Source organism: Arachis stenosperma, chromosome 5 (genome assembly GCF_014773155.1).
Source record: "Arachis stenosperma cultivar V10309 chromosome 5, arast.V10309.gnm1.PFL2, whole genome shotgun sequence".
Taxonomy (NCBI): domain Eukaryota; kingdom Viridiplantae; phylum Streptophyta; class Magnoliopsida; order Fabales; family Fabaceae; genus Arachis; species Arachis stenosperma.
This window is the reverse complement of record NC_080381.1, coordinates 20,881,063-20,899,941: the sequence shown is the minus strand read 5'-3', so window position 1 is coordinate 20,899,941 and position 18,879 is coordinate 20,881,063. Positions and strand designations below refer to the sequence as shown.

The 18,879-nt window shown below is 30.3% G+C and overlaps 1 protein-coding gene across 1 annotated transcript; it reads left to right on the top strand.

Annotated features, from left to right (window-relative positions):
- Positions 1 to 16,548: 16,548 nt before the first annotated feature.
- LOC130982470 (putative 12-oxophytodienoate reductase 11) lies at positions 16,549 to 18,183 on the top strand. The gene is made up of 3 exons (XM_057906484.1): positions 16,549 to 17,020; positions 17,107 to 17,283; positions 17,504 to 18,183. Exons 1-3 carry the CDS (start codon positions 16,687 to 16,689, stop codon positions 18,109 to 18,111), a joined length of 1,119 nt encoding a protein of 372 aa, XP_057762467.1. The 5' UTR covers positions 16,549 to 16,686; the 3' UTR covers positions 18,112 to 18,183.
- Positions 18,184 to 18,879: the final 696 nt, after the last annotated feature.

Below are 18,879 nucleotides of genomic sequence, written 5' to 3'. Positions count from 1 at the left end.
ACTTCATATTTTGTATTTTCTATACCTACATAAACACACGTTCAATAATAACAAGCCAAGGAGTAATTTAACTATCAAATTATGTTAATCAAAGAATAAAAAAATACTGAAGACAACACTCTTATATGCGTGCACACTTTTCTAATTATATGAAGGTTTACTTCCATGACAATCAAATTATTCAAAAATAGCTAAATGAGGACAACTAGAATCCAGCTATATATATATAAGTATGGTAATAGAATCAATTTTGAGTAGGTAAAACCTTTTAGGAACATTCCTTAAAAGCTAAATTTGATCATAAGACACACCAATTTAAAATTGAAAATGCATCATTATATTTGTCACTCCTTAGATCATAAACCAAATAATTATATAAAAAAACTCATCATAAAATTCAATGTATTTATGACTTCGATTTTGACCAGATTAATTAATTAACAAGATTTTATGATCCATGTTGTTACTATTTATTTTTTCGGTTTCTTAAAATGGTACTCTAAGTAGTAATTGAACACACAGGTCATAAACCAATTTTTTTCGTAAGCCACTTAATTAACCTATATGTATAGTAATATAATCAATTTGAGTACGAAAATTTTTTTTTGGAACATTCCATATAAACTAAATTTATTTTACTCCTTTACAATGGTCGCTCATTGGCCCGTAAACCAATCAATTATTTAACAATCTCGATATAAACCTAAGTGTAAATTTAAAAAAATTAAGCACAAGAATTACTTCATAGGATTCAATAATCCATGTTGTAACCATTTATTTTTTTAATTAGGCTTCGTTAGCAAATACTCTAAGTAGTAACTGAATATGCTTGTCTTAAACTTATACTTTTCATAAACCAAAACATAATCCATTACAAACAAATTAAAACAATTCAACTAATTATTTTTTGTTTACTCAACAACAATCAACTATGTATATTCAATTTTAAAATTAAGTAACAAACCAAATTTTTTTTAAGACACATCCAAAGTAACATTCAGTAAGTACTTCTAATTTTTTACTCATCATCACAAGACATGGCTCCTACTTTACAGAATTAGCACCGGACATATCCAAAAACAAATTATACGTTGACTCATTTCAAAACCTTTTACAACTCTATATAAACCTAAGTGTAAATTAAAAAAAAAAAGAAAAGAATTAACTACAAGAATTACTTCAAAGATTCAATTATCCATGTTGTAACCATTTATTTTTTCAATTAGGTTTCGTTAGCAAGTACTCTAAGTAGTAACTGAATATATTTTTTCTTAAATCTATACTTTTCATAAACCAAAACACAATCCATTAAAAACAAATTAAAACGATCTAACTAATTTTTTTTGTTTACTTAACAACAATCAACTATGCATATTCAATTTAAAGATCAAGTAACAAACCAAAATTTTTTTAAGACACATCCAAGGTAATATTCAGTTAATGGAAATACTTCTAATTTTTTACTCATCATCACAAGACATGGCTCCTATTCTTCAGGAATAAGCACTGGACATAACCAAAAATAAAATATACGTTGACACATTTCAAAACCTTCTACAACAGGACAAATTATATATTGACTAATAATAAAAAGACATAGGATATATTCAATTTTTTCCCTATAAAAACAAAAATAGAAGAATCAACATGTATTTATCTATCTCATACCAGTAGGAATCCATGTTCATAAGAAATGTTTATAACCACTAACCCTGTATGGCATGGCGACTAGGTGACGAGGTTGTAAGCGGCGATGGCTTGGGTTCCACGAGTAGAACAGGGGCTGTGCTTGCTACTTATTTCTTCGCACTAGGATGGGTCTTCAATTCCTCTGTGCACTGTGGTAAAAAAAAGATGAGGTGTAGAGAACCGGCGGTGCAGAGATGGGTCTCCAAGAATGGTGTGAGTTGTTGAGTCAATGCGTTTTCGTGGCACAGTTGTGGCCTCGAAGCGCGCTGTTTGGGTTAATGACCGGCGTTTTAGCGGCGATGATCTTGGTTGACAACGGTGTGACCACGTGCAGGAGGGAGGGGAAGAAGTTAGGGAAAGAGACTGAAAATTTTGGATAATGGTACGAGATACGTTCGCGATGAGAATTAGGATTAGGGTTGCGTGAAAGGGTTGGGATATTGGATTTCTCTATCAAGTTTCTACTCACCTGATGTACAGTTACTATTTTTTCACTTTTTCAAAAAAATTTTCATGGACTCCACATTAAATCTAATTAAACCATATAAATTAATTTTAATTTTTTTTAATTTCTGTTGGTAATAGTTGGCAAACTCTCTCTTGGTAACGTATACTTTTCATTTTGTTAATCATGCTGGTGGTTGCAATGCATTAATTCTCCATGATGGAGATGTGCAACACTTAATGGGGCAAAAATGTTCTGAGATTTTAAGAGATGATGGCTCCTTTATTTTGGTTAGCTTCTTCACGAGTTACTTCTAAACGAGATTAATTTATTATTTATTTGTTACATTGATGCGTATAATTTATCTAAAAATTGTGAACTATTTAGATGTGGATTTGATAACAATTCATTTATTTCATATGGTGCTATAAGTAATACTGAAAATCTGTATTTTTTACAACTAATATTGAAATAAAATTAGTGAGGAGTTTATCCTTAGCTGTATTATTATACACCACTTGAATTTTATTTGGATATATTTAACATTTAGTTATTTATTGTTTGTAATCTAAAACTAATAATTGAGTTGTTTCTCTCAAAATCAGTAATGTATTTAGGAGTTAGTTGTGTATGTGTGTGTCTGTGTTTTTTTTTGTTAGTGGTATTTTTATTTTAAAAATATTTTTATGTCTTGCAGATCATATTCTTAACTTTATTAGAAAACAAGACATTTATTTTAATTTCATCTATGATGCTAAGTTAGTTTCTAATCTTTGAATTATTGAAGTTGTATTTCTTATTGGGGATTTAATTGAATAAATTAATAATGTTGCTATTCTGCCTTTTTTTTCACCACGTGCTCTAGATTGGAACTCTTTATCTCTTATATTTCTACCTATTAAATGATATATCTTTATTCATTTAATATAAAAAAACTGTTGTGGTCAAAAGTGAAAAATTCTGTAAAATTCTCTCTGGTATGATATCAATTGATGGTTTTCTTAATTTGTATCTTAAAGATACGTCATGTGTATCATTACTACTCTTTATTTTGTTCTCTTTCTGTGTCTCTAATTTTTTGGGTTTGATATTCTATTCTTTTTTTCTCTGTATATTCAGATACTGATTTCTCTATTCATCTATTATTAGATTGAACAATTTCTTTATTTTGTTCTCTTTCTGTGTCTCTAATTTTTTGGGTTTGATATTCTATTCTTTTTTTCTCTGTATATTCAGATACTGATTTTTCTATTCATCTATTATCAGAATCAACAATTTCACTTGGATGCATCTAATTTTTTGTACAAATTGATAGGAAAAAAATTGGCAGTCATGGTTGATCCTCAGCCCGTTGAGAGTGACACAATATGCCCTCCGTATAATATTTTTAAAGTTTCTACACATGAGTTTATGTTAAAATTGATTGAATGTATTGAGAACCGTGTTTTGAATGCGGTTAGTTTAGTTTTCTCTATTGACTTGCAAGTTATTTTTTAATAAGTGATTATTCACTTTTTTTAGTATTATGCGTAACAATGATATCGTCCTTTCTATCAAAACATGTATAATTAGCGTGCTATTGTTTCGGCTTCAAATGTGGCTTCTATTGAAGAACTTGTTACACATATTTCTGGTTCAGTATTACCTGCTGTAAGTTTTCATCTTTATGTTGTATTTTCGACCATTATTCCTTGATATTGCGTTTTTGTAGATCTGGTTCTTTATTGCTTAAGTATATCAGAATATATTATTATATCAACTATGTCTTACTAATTTTTTTTTGTATTATGTCTTACTCATTCTTTATTGTCTTTAGAACATCATATATTATTAAGGTATATCAGAATAGCATCAATTTATAGATATTTCCTTGAATCTACATAACAATATAATTTTGTTATTTTAAAATACAAGGAGTTGTATTAACATTATATGCATAACCAAATTATTAGTTAATAAGTTGTCTTCGAGTGGGTTAATATGTTCGTTGACTTACCATATTTTTCATGTTTTTGTGACTCAACTCGAATAGTTTACTTATGATTAGTTTATTTACTGTAGAGTAAGTTTAACTATATATATTTTATAATAATAACTCTGTTCTCATTGTCACTGTTTACGAAAACAATAAGTTTTTTTTGAATATAATGAATGGTGTATTCCCTATATTTTACCCAATTACTACTGAATCCATTTTTTGAATATATGTTGAATATCTAAATTGTAAATAGGTAACAAAGTTTTGCATCATGTCATAATGAAAATATAGTAGCAGCAGGCACTATACCATTCAATCCATGAAGTTTTATATACTCAAAAAAACCAGCAAACTTTTTATGAAGCTTATACATACAAATTTAGTCCCTTCATAATAACATAGACATTGAAAACACTATAATATTAACAATACACTTCATGAGTTCAAAATATGGTGAATGTAAATTTTAGGATCCCAATCACCCACAGGTTTTAAAATCTTTCAATTTTCAGATATATCTGGCAGTTCTACAAGGAGTCCATCTTCAGGATAATGGTGTCATTTTCCTTCAAGTTATAAGTTTGACAACATTCGGCCCAATCCACCCCAAATTTTCACTCTGTGTTTTTTCTTTGACTTTTGAGTAGATGGAAAAAAAGACGTTGTTGCCTCTGCTAGATGATGAACCAGCGATTTGCCAAATTGAACTACCAAATGGAGTCAGATGTGTAGCAAAACTAGCACCCAGGTACTGCAAAAAATGAAGTATTATTAGTGTTTTGGGAGAAATTATTTAGGTTATGTATCATAAATGGATAATCAGAATTTGATGTGTTTGCATAAAATTGATATGAATTTTTTAGAATCAACTTACCAATATACTTTTAGTCACGTCAGCATGTGTCAATGTCTTCCTATAGGAAACTTGTGGATTGTACCTACTTGAGGATAGTTTAAATTGTTAGTCTCCATCCTAAAATTTATCTCAATATTATCTAGAAATAAAATTTATGGATAAATACATAAATTAAGTGTCATATTACCTATTATCATGTATTTCTTCTCTTTCAGAACTGTCTTCGCTCAATTCAATGGTTGAATTGCTTTCATCACACATAATTATTGGATTGTTAGGGTTATTACCCTCCATTGTTGAATCCTCATCCTCATCTGATGAGCCTTAAAGTTCTGATGGTTCAGACTCGGACAGTATCATAAAATCAGGTGAGGAGGCATCAATGTTGCTGTTGTAATCTAGATGAAAAGTTCTTTTTACATTGTGCAGTGTATTTTGGTCTAATCGGTCCCTCATATAAAAGTTTTTATCAGGAAAAATTTTAATTGGTTGGTTCATTTCATTGAAAAATAAAATGAAAAATATCCCAAAATTTATCAGAAAAAATTTTAATTGGTTAGTTCATTTCATTGAAAAGTGAAATGAAAAATATCCCAAAACCCGCATAGGTAAACTGTATAGTATTTCCTCTCCCGACAAAATAGAAATCCCTAATCAGCTCGAATGAACCCTTAATTATAATCTTCTGTTTATTTTTACTTTCTATATCCAACACTAAGCAATTATCCCACTCATCGATTGCATAGCATGAAGACCCTAATTCGTGATCGTAAATTGCTTCAAAACACGATAGTAGAGCTTTGTCTCTCTATATTACATGTTACAGTTCAAATTAAATGCTGCAACTCACATGCTATTTACGATACATGACATAATATTACATATATTTGATTACATGCCCGTCATATAGTCGAAACCTCAGAGTTGCTTCTTTTCCTTTGATCCAGTATTCTTGGGTTGCCATAAACCTCCATAGAGCATATAACAACACCATCATAAGTTAGTAAGACTTCGATTATTTGCATTGTAAGAAATGGACCCGTGCTGACTTAAGTAAATAGTAATCTTTCATTGATATATTTAAGCTGTATAAGAACAAAAAAAATGCTGGCTATGATAGTAACATATAAACTACAAACATCATTAATGGAATATGATTATCCGATGATTATTTTGAAGCCATATACAAATTGTAGAAACCATAGTTAATTCCAGTTCCTATGATAAATGAATAGAATGGTAAAGAAATCTGAACTGAAAAATCTATAATTAGCCAATGACATAAGTTACTTCAACCTATGCCAAGCTTGATAAAATATGACATATCAAAAATAGTTATCTAAACAATAATTATAATTAATGAGATTAAAAAACTATGAAAACTTTTGGTACATAATAACTTATTAATGAGTACAGTTATTTCATGAATCTTATGCTAATATATTTTTTATTTGATTCCGAAGAATTTATTTTCAAAACAATTACATAAAAAGTTATATAAAAACTACTAAAATAATGAAATTATTAAGAATTATTTTTTGTTGAGTTGGGTTAAATATCAACTATTCTTTTGATGGGTATTTATTTTTAATTACTTAAAATAAATTTTGTTTGTCAATATCTCTACGAAATTAGCTTTCTTTTTATACTGATCTCAAAACAGAGTTTGGTCATTTAATTTGAAGGATTTGTTCCAAAATGTGGGGTAAGAGGACTCGCAATTTTACTAATCTAGAATAATAAGTTTCTATGTCATGTACCAACTGAGTGTTACTTGATGTTCAATTTTTTTATACACATGCAAATCAAGTATCAATCAGGATTTAGATTTTTACCTGTTGGCATCATTTCTACCTGCATGCACCGCCATCTAATTTTATGATGTTGCTAATTGCGTTCTCAGCACTGAAGAATAGACCAACAATTTTTTCTCTTAGTACAAAATATTGTATTAGAATAAAAAATAAAACATAAATTTTTTTTGGTTTCTTTTTGTATTAAGAGAGACGGTTAAAAGTTAGAGAGAGAGGAACATTTCACATGGATGGTGCAAACCTTACTTTGTTCTTCGAAAGGATCTTGGATAGATACTGCTGGTCTAGATTCTTCTTTTGTACTTTTGCTGAAACTCCTTACTTTCTAATCTTTGGTTTGCCTTGCTCACTAAAGACAGGGGAGTTACACTCTTTCATTCTCATATTTCTTTTGGATCATAAAATTCAACAAATTGTAAGATCCTTATGTTCTGTTGGCTGGTACAATTACATCTATCTCTAATGATAGGACTTGATGGTTCTCAGTTTGTTTGTGTGGTGAAAAAATAGATGCAGACCAATCTAATCTCTTTTGTCACCTTTGCTTGACACATTGTTCTGATGGAGTTTTGAGGTTATCTTTTGAACTATGTTCATTTCTATTTATATATTATTTAATTAGTAGATTTTCGGGTTAGTTTAGGACTTTTGGATTATTTTAAAATATTTTTACTATTATTTTGTTATTGTAGATACAAAGTAAAAGTTTTTGTTAATCACGCTGGTGGTTGCAATGCATTAATTCTCCATGATGGAGATGTGCAACACTTAATAGAGCAAAAATGTTCTGAGGTTTTAAGAGATGATGGCTCCTTCATCTTGGTTAGCTTCTTCACGAGTTACTTTTAAACGAGATTAATTTATTATTTATTTGTTACATTGATGCGCATAATTTATCTAAAAATTGTGAACTATTTAGATGTGAGTTTGATAACAACTCATTTATTTCATATGGTGCTATAAATAATACTGAAAATCTGTATTTTTTACAACAAATATTGAAATAAAATTAGTAACGAGTTTATCCTTAGCTGTGTTATTATACACCACTTGAATTTTATTTGGATATGTGTAACATTTAGTTATTTATTGTTTGTAATCTAAAATTGATGATTGAGTTGTTTCTTTCGAAATCGGTAATGTATTTAGGAGTTGGTTGTGTGTGTGTGTTTTTTTTTTGTTAGTGGCATTTTTATTTTAAAAATATTTTTATGTCTTGCAGGTCACATTCTTAACTTTATTAGACAACAAGACATTTATTTTAATTTTATTTATGATGCTAAGTTAGTTTCTAATCTTTGAATTATTGATATTGTATTTCTTATTGGAGATTTAATTGAATAAATTAATAATGTTGTTGTTTTGTCTCTTTTTTTTACCATGTGCTTTAGACTGGAACTCTTTATCGCTTATATTTCTACCTGTTAAATGATATATATTTATTCATTTAATGTAAAAAAATTGTTGTGGTCAAAAGCAAAAATTCTATAAAATTCTCTCTGGTGTGATATCAATTGATGATTTTCTTAATTTGTATCTTAAAGATACGTCATGTGTATCGTTATTACTCTTTATTTTGTTCTCTTTTTGTGTCTTTAATTTTTTGGGTTTGATATTCTATTCTTTTTTTTCCCTCTGTATATTCAGATACTGATTTCTCTATTCTTCTATTATCAGAATGAACAATTTCACTTGGATGCATCTAATTTTTTGTACAAACTAATAGGAAAAAAATTGGTATTCATGGTTGATCCTCAGCCCGTTGAGAGTGACACAATATGCCTTCCGTATAATGTTTTCAAAGTTTCTACACATGAGTTTATGTTAAAGCTGATTGAACGTGTTGAGAATCAAGTTTTGAATACGGTTAGTTTAATTTTCTCTATTGACTTCCAAGTTATTTTTTAATACGTATTAATTCACTTTTTTTAGTATTATGCGTAACAATGATATTGTCATTTCTATCAAAACATGTATAATTAGCGTGCTATTGTTTCGGCTTCAAATGTGGCTTCTATTGAAAACCTTGTTTCACATATTCCTGATTCAGTATTACCTGCTGTAAGTTTTCATCTTTATGTTGTATTTTCGACCATTATTCCTTGATATTGCGTTTTTGTAGAACTGGTTCTTTATTACTTAAGTATATCAGAATATATTATTATATCAACTATGTCTAACTAAGTTTTTTTTTGTATTATGTCTTACTGGTTCTTTATTGTCTTTAGAACATCATATATTATTAAGAAATATCAGAATAGCATCAATTTCTAGATATTTGCTTAAATTTACATAACAATATAATTTTATTATTTTAAAACATGAGTTGTATTAACATTATAGCATAACTAAATTGTTAGTTAATAAGTTGTCTTCGAGTGGGTTAATATGTTCGTTCGCTTACCATATTTTTCATGTTCTTGTGACTCAACACGAACAACTTACTTATGATTAGTTTATTTACTGTAGAGTAAGTTTAACTATATATTTTATAATAATAACTCTGTTCTCATTGTCACCATTTACGAAAACACTAAGTTTTTTTGAATATAATGAATGGTGTATTCACTATATTTTATCCAATTACTACTGAATCCATTTTTTCAATATATGTTGAATATGTAAAATGTAAATAGGTAACAAAGTTTTGCATCATGTCATAACGAAAAGATCAGCAGCAGCAGGCACTATACCATTCAATCCATGAAGTTCTCTATACTCAGAAAGACTAGCAAATTTTTTATGAAGCTTATACATACAAACTTAGTCACTTCATAATAATATAGACACTACAATATTAACAATACACTTCATGAGTTCAAAATATGGTGAATATAAATTTTAGGATCCCAATCACCCACAGACTTTAAAATCTTTCAATTGTTAGATCTATCCAGCGGTTCTGCAAGGAGTCCATCTTCAGGATAATGTTGTCATTTTCCTTCAAGTTATAAGTTTGACAACATTCGGCGCAATCCACTCCGAATTTTTACTCTGTATTTATCCCTTGATTTTTGAGTAGATGGAAAAAAAAGACATTGTTGCCTCCGCTAGATGATGGACCAGCAATTTGCCAAATTGAACTATGTCCAAATGGAGTGAGATGTGCAGCAAAACTAGCACCCATGTACTGCAAAAAATGAAGCATTGTTAGTGTTTTGGGAGAAATTATTAAGGTTATGTATCGTAAATGGATAATCAGAATTTGATGTGTTTGCATAAAATTGATATGAATTATTTAGAATCATCTTACCAATCTACTTCCGGTCACGTCAGCACGTGTCAATGTCTTCCTATAGGAAACCTATGGATTGTACCTGCTTGAGGATAGTTTAAACTGTTAGTCTCCATCTTAAAATTTATTTCAATGTTATCTAGAAATAAAATTAATGGATAAATACATAAATGAAGTGTCACATTACCTATTATCAGGTATTTCTTCTCTTTCAGAACTATCTTCGCTCAACTCAATGGATGAATTGCTTTCATCACACATAATTATTGGGTTGTTAGGGTTATTACCCTCCATTGTTGAATCTTCATCCTTAACTGATGAGTCTTGAAGCTCTGATGGTTCAGACCCGGATAGTATCATAACATCAGGTGAGGTGGCATCACTGTTGCTGTTGTAATCTAGATAAAATGCTCTTTTTATATTGTGCAGTGTATTTTAGTCCAATCGGTCCCTTACATAAAAGTTTTTATCAGAAAAAAATTTAATTTGGTTGGTTCATTTTATTGAAAAGTGAAATGAAAAATATCTCAAAACCTGCATAGGTAAACTGTATAGTATTCCTAGGGGTGGCAATATGTACCCTATCTGCGGGTACCCAACCCGACCCTACCCGGTTGGGTAGGGTTGCCATCTCGATCCACAGCGGGTAGGGTTCTTTTGCAGGTAGAGTAGGGTACGGGTTGAGCCACAACTCTACCCGACCAACTCGCACTCTATATATGTATATATTATATACTTATATAAAAATATGTTTTAAGTGGATGTTGAACCAAAGACCTCTCACTCAATGCAAAAGATCCTTAGCCACTAAAAAAATCATTAATTGCTAATTTAATATTTTTTTATATAAAAGTCAGTTCTATTTTGAATTGTCATCAAGTTATATAATAATAGTGTATCTTTTTTATAACCCGCAGGTTAAGAGCGGATAAGGTTAGGGTTGAGATATTTTCAACCCGTGGGTAGGATTGTGTTGAGTTTATATAAAAATCTCAACCCGCGGGTAGGGTTAGGATTGGATCTAAACCCTACCCATTGCCAGTCCTAGCTCTCCCGACTAAATAAAAATCCCAAATCAGCTCGAATGAACCTTAGTTATGGCCTTCTATTTATTTTTATTTTCTATATCCAACATTAAGCAATTATTCACTCATCAGTTGCGTAGCATGAGAACCTTAATCCGTGCCCATAAATTGCTTCAAAACACGGTGGTAGAGCTCTGTCTCCCTATATTTCATGTTACAGTTCAAATTAAATGCTGCAACTCACATGCTATTTACGATACATGACATAATATTACATATATTTGGTTACCTGCCCGTCGTATAGTCAAAACTTCATAGTTGCTTCTTTTCCTTTGATCCAGTGTTCTTGAGTTGCCATAAACCTTCTGAGAGCATATAACAGCACCATCATAAGTTAGTGAGACTTCGATTTTTTGAATTGTAAGAAATGAACACATGCCGACTTAAGTAAATAGTCATCTTTCATTGTTATATTTAATTTTTGTCATTATATTTGCTATTTGGAGTAACTTTTGTATTGCCTATTTAGTTGTACAGGTTGTGGGAAAATTATTTTTTGTGCTTCCGCTGTTAGACAGGTTCTTGTTTTGAACCTTTGTTGAATTTTTTCCAACAAGTGGTATCAGAGCCGATGGTTAATCGGTTTGGTGGTTTTAAGGGGTATTCAAGATGAAGTATCGAAAGTCTTCCCGACAAAGGTGGTTCGGGCGGCGTGTCCGCGGTGTTTTGCGGCGGTGTGATAGACGAATACCCGTGGTGGAGGAGCTAGAAAAAGGAGGAGTTGATGGTTGATGTGGAGGCTCACACTTGGGGGGAAGAGATTCTTAATATTGCAAGTGTGAGGAGTGTTGAAGTTAGTCCCACATCAAAGAAAGCAAGGCAGAGTGAGGAGTTTATAAGATGAGAGACCCATTAACTTACTACCTTAAGGTTTTGAGTTGGATGTGGTGTCTACTCATCTTATCTTATCTCACTTGATTCCTCTCCGAAATCTCCCGGTCGAGAGCTCCCCACGGTTGGTCTAACACATATAGACTACAAACATCATTAATGGAATATGATTGTCCGATGATTATTTTGAAGCCATATACAAATTGTAGAAACTATAGTTAATTTCAGTTCCTATGATAAATGAATAGAGTGGTAAAGAAATCTGAACTAAAAAATCTACAGTTAGCTAATGACATAAGTTACTTCAACCCAAGCCAAGCTTGATAAAATATGACATATAAAAAATAGTTATCTAAACAATAATTATAATTAATGAGATTAAAAAATTAAGAAAACTTTTGGTACATAATAACTTATTAATGAGTACAGTTATTTCATGAATCTTATGCTAATATATCTTTTATTTGATTCCGAATAATTTATTTTCAAAACAATTACATAAAAAGTTATATAAAAATTACTAAAATAATGAAATTATTAAGAATTGTATTTTTGTTGAGTTGGGTTAAAAATCAACTATTCTTTTGATGGATATTTATTTTTAATTACTTAAAATAATTTTTGTTTGTCAATATCTCTACGAAGTTAGCTTTCTTTTTATATATACTGATCTCAAAACAGAGTTTGGCTATTTAATTTGAAGGATTTGTTCGAAAATGTGGGGTAAGAGGACTCGCAATTTTACTAATCTAGAATAATAAGTTTCTATATCATGTACCAACTGAGTGTTACTTGATGTTCAATTTTTTTATACACATGCAAATCAAGTATCAATCAGGATTCAGATTTTTACCTATTGGCATCATTTCTATCTGCATGCACCGCCATCCAATTTTATGATGTTGCTAATTGCGTTTTCAGCGCTGAAGAATAGACCAACAATTTTTTCTCTTAGTACAAAATATTGTATTAGAATAATTAATAAAAAAGGCATTTTTTGGTTTCTTTTTGTGTTAAGAGAGACGGTTAGAAGTTAAAGGGAGAGGAACATTTCACATGGATGGTGCAAACCTTGCTTTGTTCTTCGGAAGGATTTTGGATAGGTGCTGTTGGTTTAGATTCTTCTTTTGTACTTCTGCTGAAACTCTTTGCTTTCTAATATTTGGTTTGCCTTGCTCACTAAAGACAGAGGAGTTACACTTTTTCATTCTCATGTTTCTTTTGTTTCTTTTGGATCATAAAATTCAACAAATTGTAGGATCCTTGTGTTTTGTTGGCTGGTACAATTACATCTATCTCCAATGATAGAAATTTGTGGTACTCAGTTTGTTTGTATGGTGAAAAAATAGATGCAAACCAATCTAAGCTCTTTTGTCACCTTTGCTTGACACATTATTCTGATGGAGTTTTGAGTTTATCTTTTGAACTATGTTCATTTTTATTTATATATTGTTTAATTAGTAGATTTTTGAGTTAGTTTAGGACTTTTGGACTATTTTAAAATATTTTTACTATTATTTTGTTATTGTAGATACAAAATAAAAATTTTTGTTAATCACACTAGTGGTTGCAATACATTAGTTCTCCATGATGGAGATGTGCAACACTTAATGGGGCGAAAATGTTCTGAGATTTTAAGAGATAATGGCTCATTTATCTTGGTTAGCTTCTTCACGAGTTACTTCTAAACGAGATTAATTTATTATTTATTTGTTACATTGATGCTTATAATTTATCTAAAAATTGTGAACTATTTAGATGTGGGTTTGATAACAACTCATTTATTTCATATGGTGCTATAATTAATACTGAAAATCTGTATTTTTTACAACTAATATTGAAATAAAATTAGTCAGTAGTTTATCCTTAGCTATGTTATTATACACCACTTGAATTTTCTTTGGATATGTTGAACATTTAGTTATTTATTGTTTGTAATCTAAAACTGACGATTGAGTTGTTTCTCTCGAAATCGGTAATGTATTTAGGAGTTGGTTGTGTGTGTGTGTTTTTTGTTAGTGGTATTTTCAATTTAAAAATATTTTTATGTCTTGCATGTCACATTCTTAACTTTATTAGAAAACAAGACATCTATTTTAATTTTATTTATGATGCTAAGTTAGTTTCTAATATTTGAATTATTGATGTTACATTTTTTATTGGGGATTTAATTGAATAAATTAATAATGTTGTTGTTCTGCCTTTTTTTTCACCATGTGCTCTAGATTGGAATTCTTTATCTTTTATATTTCTACCTGTTAAATGATATATCTTTATCTTTATTCATTTAATGTAAAAAAATTGTTGTGGTCAAAAGTGAAAAATTTTGTAAAATTCTCTCTGGTGTGATATCAATTGATGGTTTCCTTAATTTGTATCTTAAAGATACGTCACGTGTATCGTTACTACTCTTTATTTTGTTCTCTTTCTGTGTCTTTAATTTTTTGGGTTTGATATTCTATTTTTTTCTCTGTATATTCATATACTGATTTCTCTATTCTGCTATTATCAGAATGAACAATTTCACTTGGATGCATCCAATTTTTTATACAAATTAATACAAAAAAAATTGGTATTTATGGTTGATCCTCAACCCGTTGAGAGTGACACAATATGCCATGCGTATAATGTTTTTAAAGTTTCTACACATGGGTTTATGTTAAAGCTGATTGAACGTGTTGAGAATCGTGTTTTGAATGCAGTTAGTTTAGTTTCCTCTATTGACTTTCAAGTTATTTTTTAATAAGTGTTTATTCACTTTTTTAGTATTATGCCTAACAATAATATTCTCTTTTCTATCAAAATATGTATAATTAGCGTGCTATTGTTTCGGCTTCAAATATGATTTCTATTAAAGACCCTGTTTCACATATTTCTGGTTCAGTATTACCTGTTGTAAGTTTTCATCTTTATGTTATATTTCCAACCATTATTCCTTGATATTGCGTTTTTGTAGAACTGGTTCAGTATTACCAGTATTGATTGATGAATTGATATGTATACTTACTTTTAGAATTTTAGTTATGATATTATCTGTATTTCTCGAGATGAGTGTTTTTTTCTTTAGAAAAACACTAGTATTTCATAAAATACATATGATTTTCTTATAAAAATTTAGTTGTGTCTTTTGACAAAACATAATAAGAATTAATGAATGAACAATTCTACGGTGTTGACCCATATTGTGAGCATGGAATGATATTAACCCGTGGCGATTTGGGAGCGTGAAACTTAGTTAATAGCTCTTTTATTTGTTGATGTTATTCATTCTCCGTTCTCATTACTGTGCTTAGTTATGATTAATGAGACTGTTAAGTATTTTTTTAGTTTGTGGGCCGGTTACCCTAAATTTGGTAATGGGCCATAGTAGATGATACTTCGCACCATTCTCAATAAAAAAAGAAAGAGTATATATTCATTTTAATTTTCAAAGAATTTTGAACCAGACATTTTAATCTTCAATTAAAATTAATTACTCGATTGGTCCCTAACAATTAATTCCGTCAATCATTTAGGTTTTTGGCTCTGTCAACTCCCCAACTAAAATTCAAAATTAACAAACTCTTTCTCTCAATTTTCATCTTTAACTTTCTCTCTTTTTTCTCTCATTCTCTATTTTTCTATTTTTTTGTTCTACAAAAATAAAATTAACAAAATAATATAATTTAAATAAAAAAATATTATTATTATATACATATTTTTTTAAGTTTTTTATTTAGTTTTAAATTTTCACCGCTTATCTTTCTAATCTATATTTTTATTTCTCTTCTTTTAAATATTTATTGAATATAATTTGAAGAGAATTCTAATGTTACGATTAAAAGTTAAAATTAAAAGTCAATTGTTTAAAAAAAATTGATTTTGAGTTAATTTTATAACTATCAATATATTTTTTATGCTAATATCTAATTATATTTTTATATACATATATATAGAGAAAAAAATATTTTTAAATAGCAAGTATAAAAATTAATTATTTCTATTTGTGCAACAAACTTAACACCTAATAAAAAATATACAAGTTAAATCGTTTCTAATTTTAGATAACGAAATTAAAATTAATTATTAGTAATAAATTAAACTCTTTTACATGTAAATAATAATTAAAAATCTTAATATTCGAATTTTTATCTACGAAGATCTTGGTTTTCTTAGTCAATAAAAACTTTTGTCCGTACAATCTTTTTGTAAAAGTAGTTTAATTTTATAAATCTTTTGTATCATAATTTATAATATTAGAAAAAAAACCGACGTAATTTTAAAAGATTTTTTTTTGTGACTAATTTTAAAAGATTTGTATTCTTGTAATATAATTACGGATAAAAATATTAGTTATTAATAAATATGATAGACGAATAATAAAATAATAATTTATAAAATAAAAAATATATTTTATAATTAAATAATATATATAAAAAATTAATTTATAATTAAAATTAAATAAAAATTATTTGACCATCAATTTAAAAAAATATGTTTTGTTTTGTTAAAAAAGAAAGAAAAAGATGGTTCCAGTATAGAGAGGTGGACTTTTTTTTTGACAAAAAGTCAAAAATAACAGAGAGATAGAGAATAGAAAACTCTTTTGCGTCTTATTGCAGCTTGAGTCTGATGGGTACCTACCTGATTCAAGGAAAAGATATCTGGTTTGGGAATCGAAAATGGTGACTATGTGTTCCTACGTTTGAGGATCCACCAGGCACTGCGCTATTTAATGAAGCAACGAAGCTGATGACACATATATATTTATGCCATGGATAGCGTTATTCCTCTCCTTACTCCATACAAGATGGGGAAGTTCAATTTATCACACAGGGTTGTGTTGGCGCCACTAACAAGGCAGAGGTCCTACCACAATGTTCCACAGCCCCATGCAGTTTTGTACTACTCCCAGAGAACCACCAATGGCGGCCTTCTCATTGCGGAAGCCACTTGTATATCCCCCACTGCTCGCGGCTATGCTGATACTCCCGGGTTGTGGAGCGACGAGCATGTTCATGCATGGAAGCCCATCGTGGACGCTGTTCATGCCAACGGCGGCATCTTCTTCTGTCAGCTTTGGCATGTTGGAAGAGTCTCCAACACATGTACGTACTCTCTTTCTCTCTTAATAGAAATACTAGTGTCGTTTATGTGAAGGTAACTAAGTGTTGTATGTTTACGCTACAAAAAGGTTATCAGCCAAACGGTGAAGCCCCTGTATCTTCTACGGACAAGCAACTCTCACCACAACCTCGAGGCAGTGGCACCGAAGTCGATACCTTCGCAAAACCAAGGCCGCTAAGCATCCAGGAAATTCCTCAAGTTATCAACGACTTCAGACTTGCTGCTAGAAATGCTATTCGAGCTGGTAACTTAATTAATTAATTGCATGGAAACATCTTCATGTGTGAAATTTTAATTTTGTGAGTATATATTCAAACAGATCCTTAAAAAAGTTTGCATAATATTTTCATCTCTAAAATTTTTTTATTATATTGAGGTTCTTAAACACATATAAGTTTCTGCCGTAGTTAGATATGTTATTTTTATTTGGACAAATAAATCATATTTGGGTATACTCTTCTTAGGTTTTGATGGAGTGGAGATCCATGGGGCTCACGGCTACCTACTTGAGCAGTTTATGAAAGACAAAGTGAATGACCGAACAGATGAATACGGTGGATCCCTTGAGAACCGTTGTCGATTTCCGTTACAAGTTGTTGAGGCAGTTGTGAATGAGGTAGGAGCTGAAAGAGTTGGAATTAGACTATCACCTTATGCAGAGTATCTAGATTGTGGAGATTCCAACCCTGAAGCATTGGGGCTTTACATGGTTAATGCACTCAACAAATATGGTATTCTCTACTGTCACATGGTTGAACCGAGAATGATAACCGCTGGAGAAAAAGGTGAATGCCCTCACAGTTTGGTTCCAATGAGAAAGGCCTTCAATGGCACTTTCATTGTTGCTGGAGGGTATGATAGAGAGGATGGGATCAAAGCCATAGCTGAAGACAGGGCAGATCTTGTTGCTTATGGTCGTTGGTTCTTGTCTAATCCGGATTTGCCAGAGAGATTCGCACTTAATGCACCTCTCAACGAGTATAACCGCCAAACGTTCTATACATCTGATCCTGTTATTGGTTATACTGACTATCCATTTCTTGATGATGCTGCTGCTTCTTCCCCTATGTAATGCAAAGTTGATTATTCTCACTAGATTCAAAGTATTGTGTTACAAACTTAGTTTTCTAATGCCATATGAGCATTGTGTTAATATTAATTATATTATACTTCCTGGGTAAAAATAGTGTTATTATATTTCATCTGCTTTAGGTCCCAACGAAAAAAGATTCGATTAAAGTAAATCTATATTTTTTTGTTTGTTTTAATTTGATTCTTAGCAGCCACCTTACTTTAAAGGTGACTTAGTAACGAAGATCAGAAAACTATTGAATCTTAACTGAGAGGTTCAATTCAATTTTTGTTAAAAGAAAGGCAAAAGTTGTAACTATTGAGTCTGGGATAAGACAGAATTCATCGAGTGGTTGGGAGTTTTGGTTAGAGTTGTGTAATGCTCTTTGCTATGACCTTGTTATGCTGTCTTGTTGCTATTTTTTTTTTTCTGAGACTGCCTTTCATGTTCTAACTTTTTCTTAGTCAAAAATATCTGCTTAGGTGATTTTTCGATATAGAATACTAGACTAGAAAGAACTAGTAATTCATCTCTGATTTTATTTGTATTCTTATAAAGGTTTGGAGAACTACAATGTTTGGTAAACAAATCACTGAAAGTGGGTGGGTAAGGCCCGTAAGGGACTGGTCAAACTTAAACCTCTCAAATCTCATTGAAAGCATAGACTTCAATATTTTCGGCCCATGGCCCAAAATAATCCGGAGTATCTAGGTATTAACGAGCCCATTTGAGAATTAGGAGCGAGAGACATGATCTTTGGTGGTACCG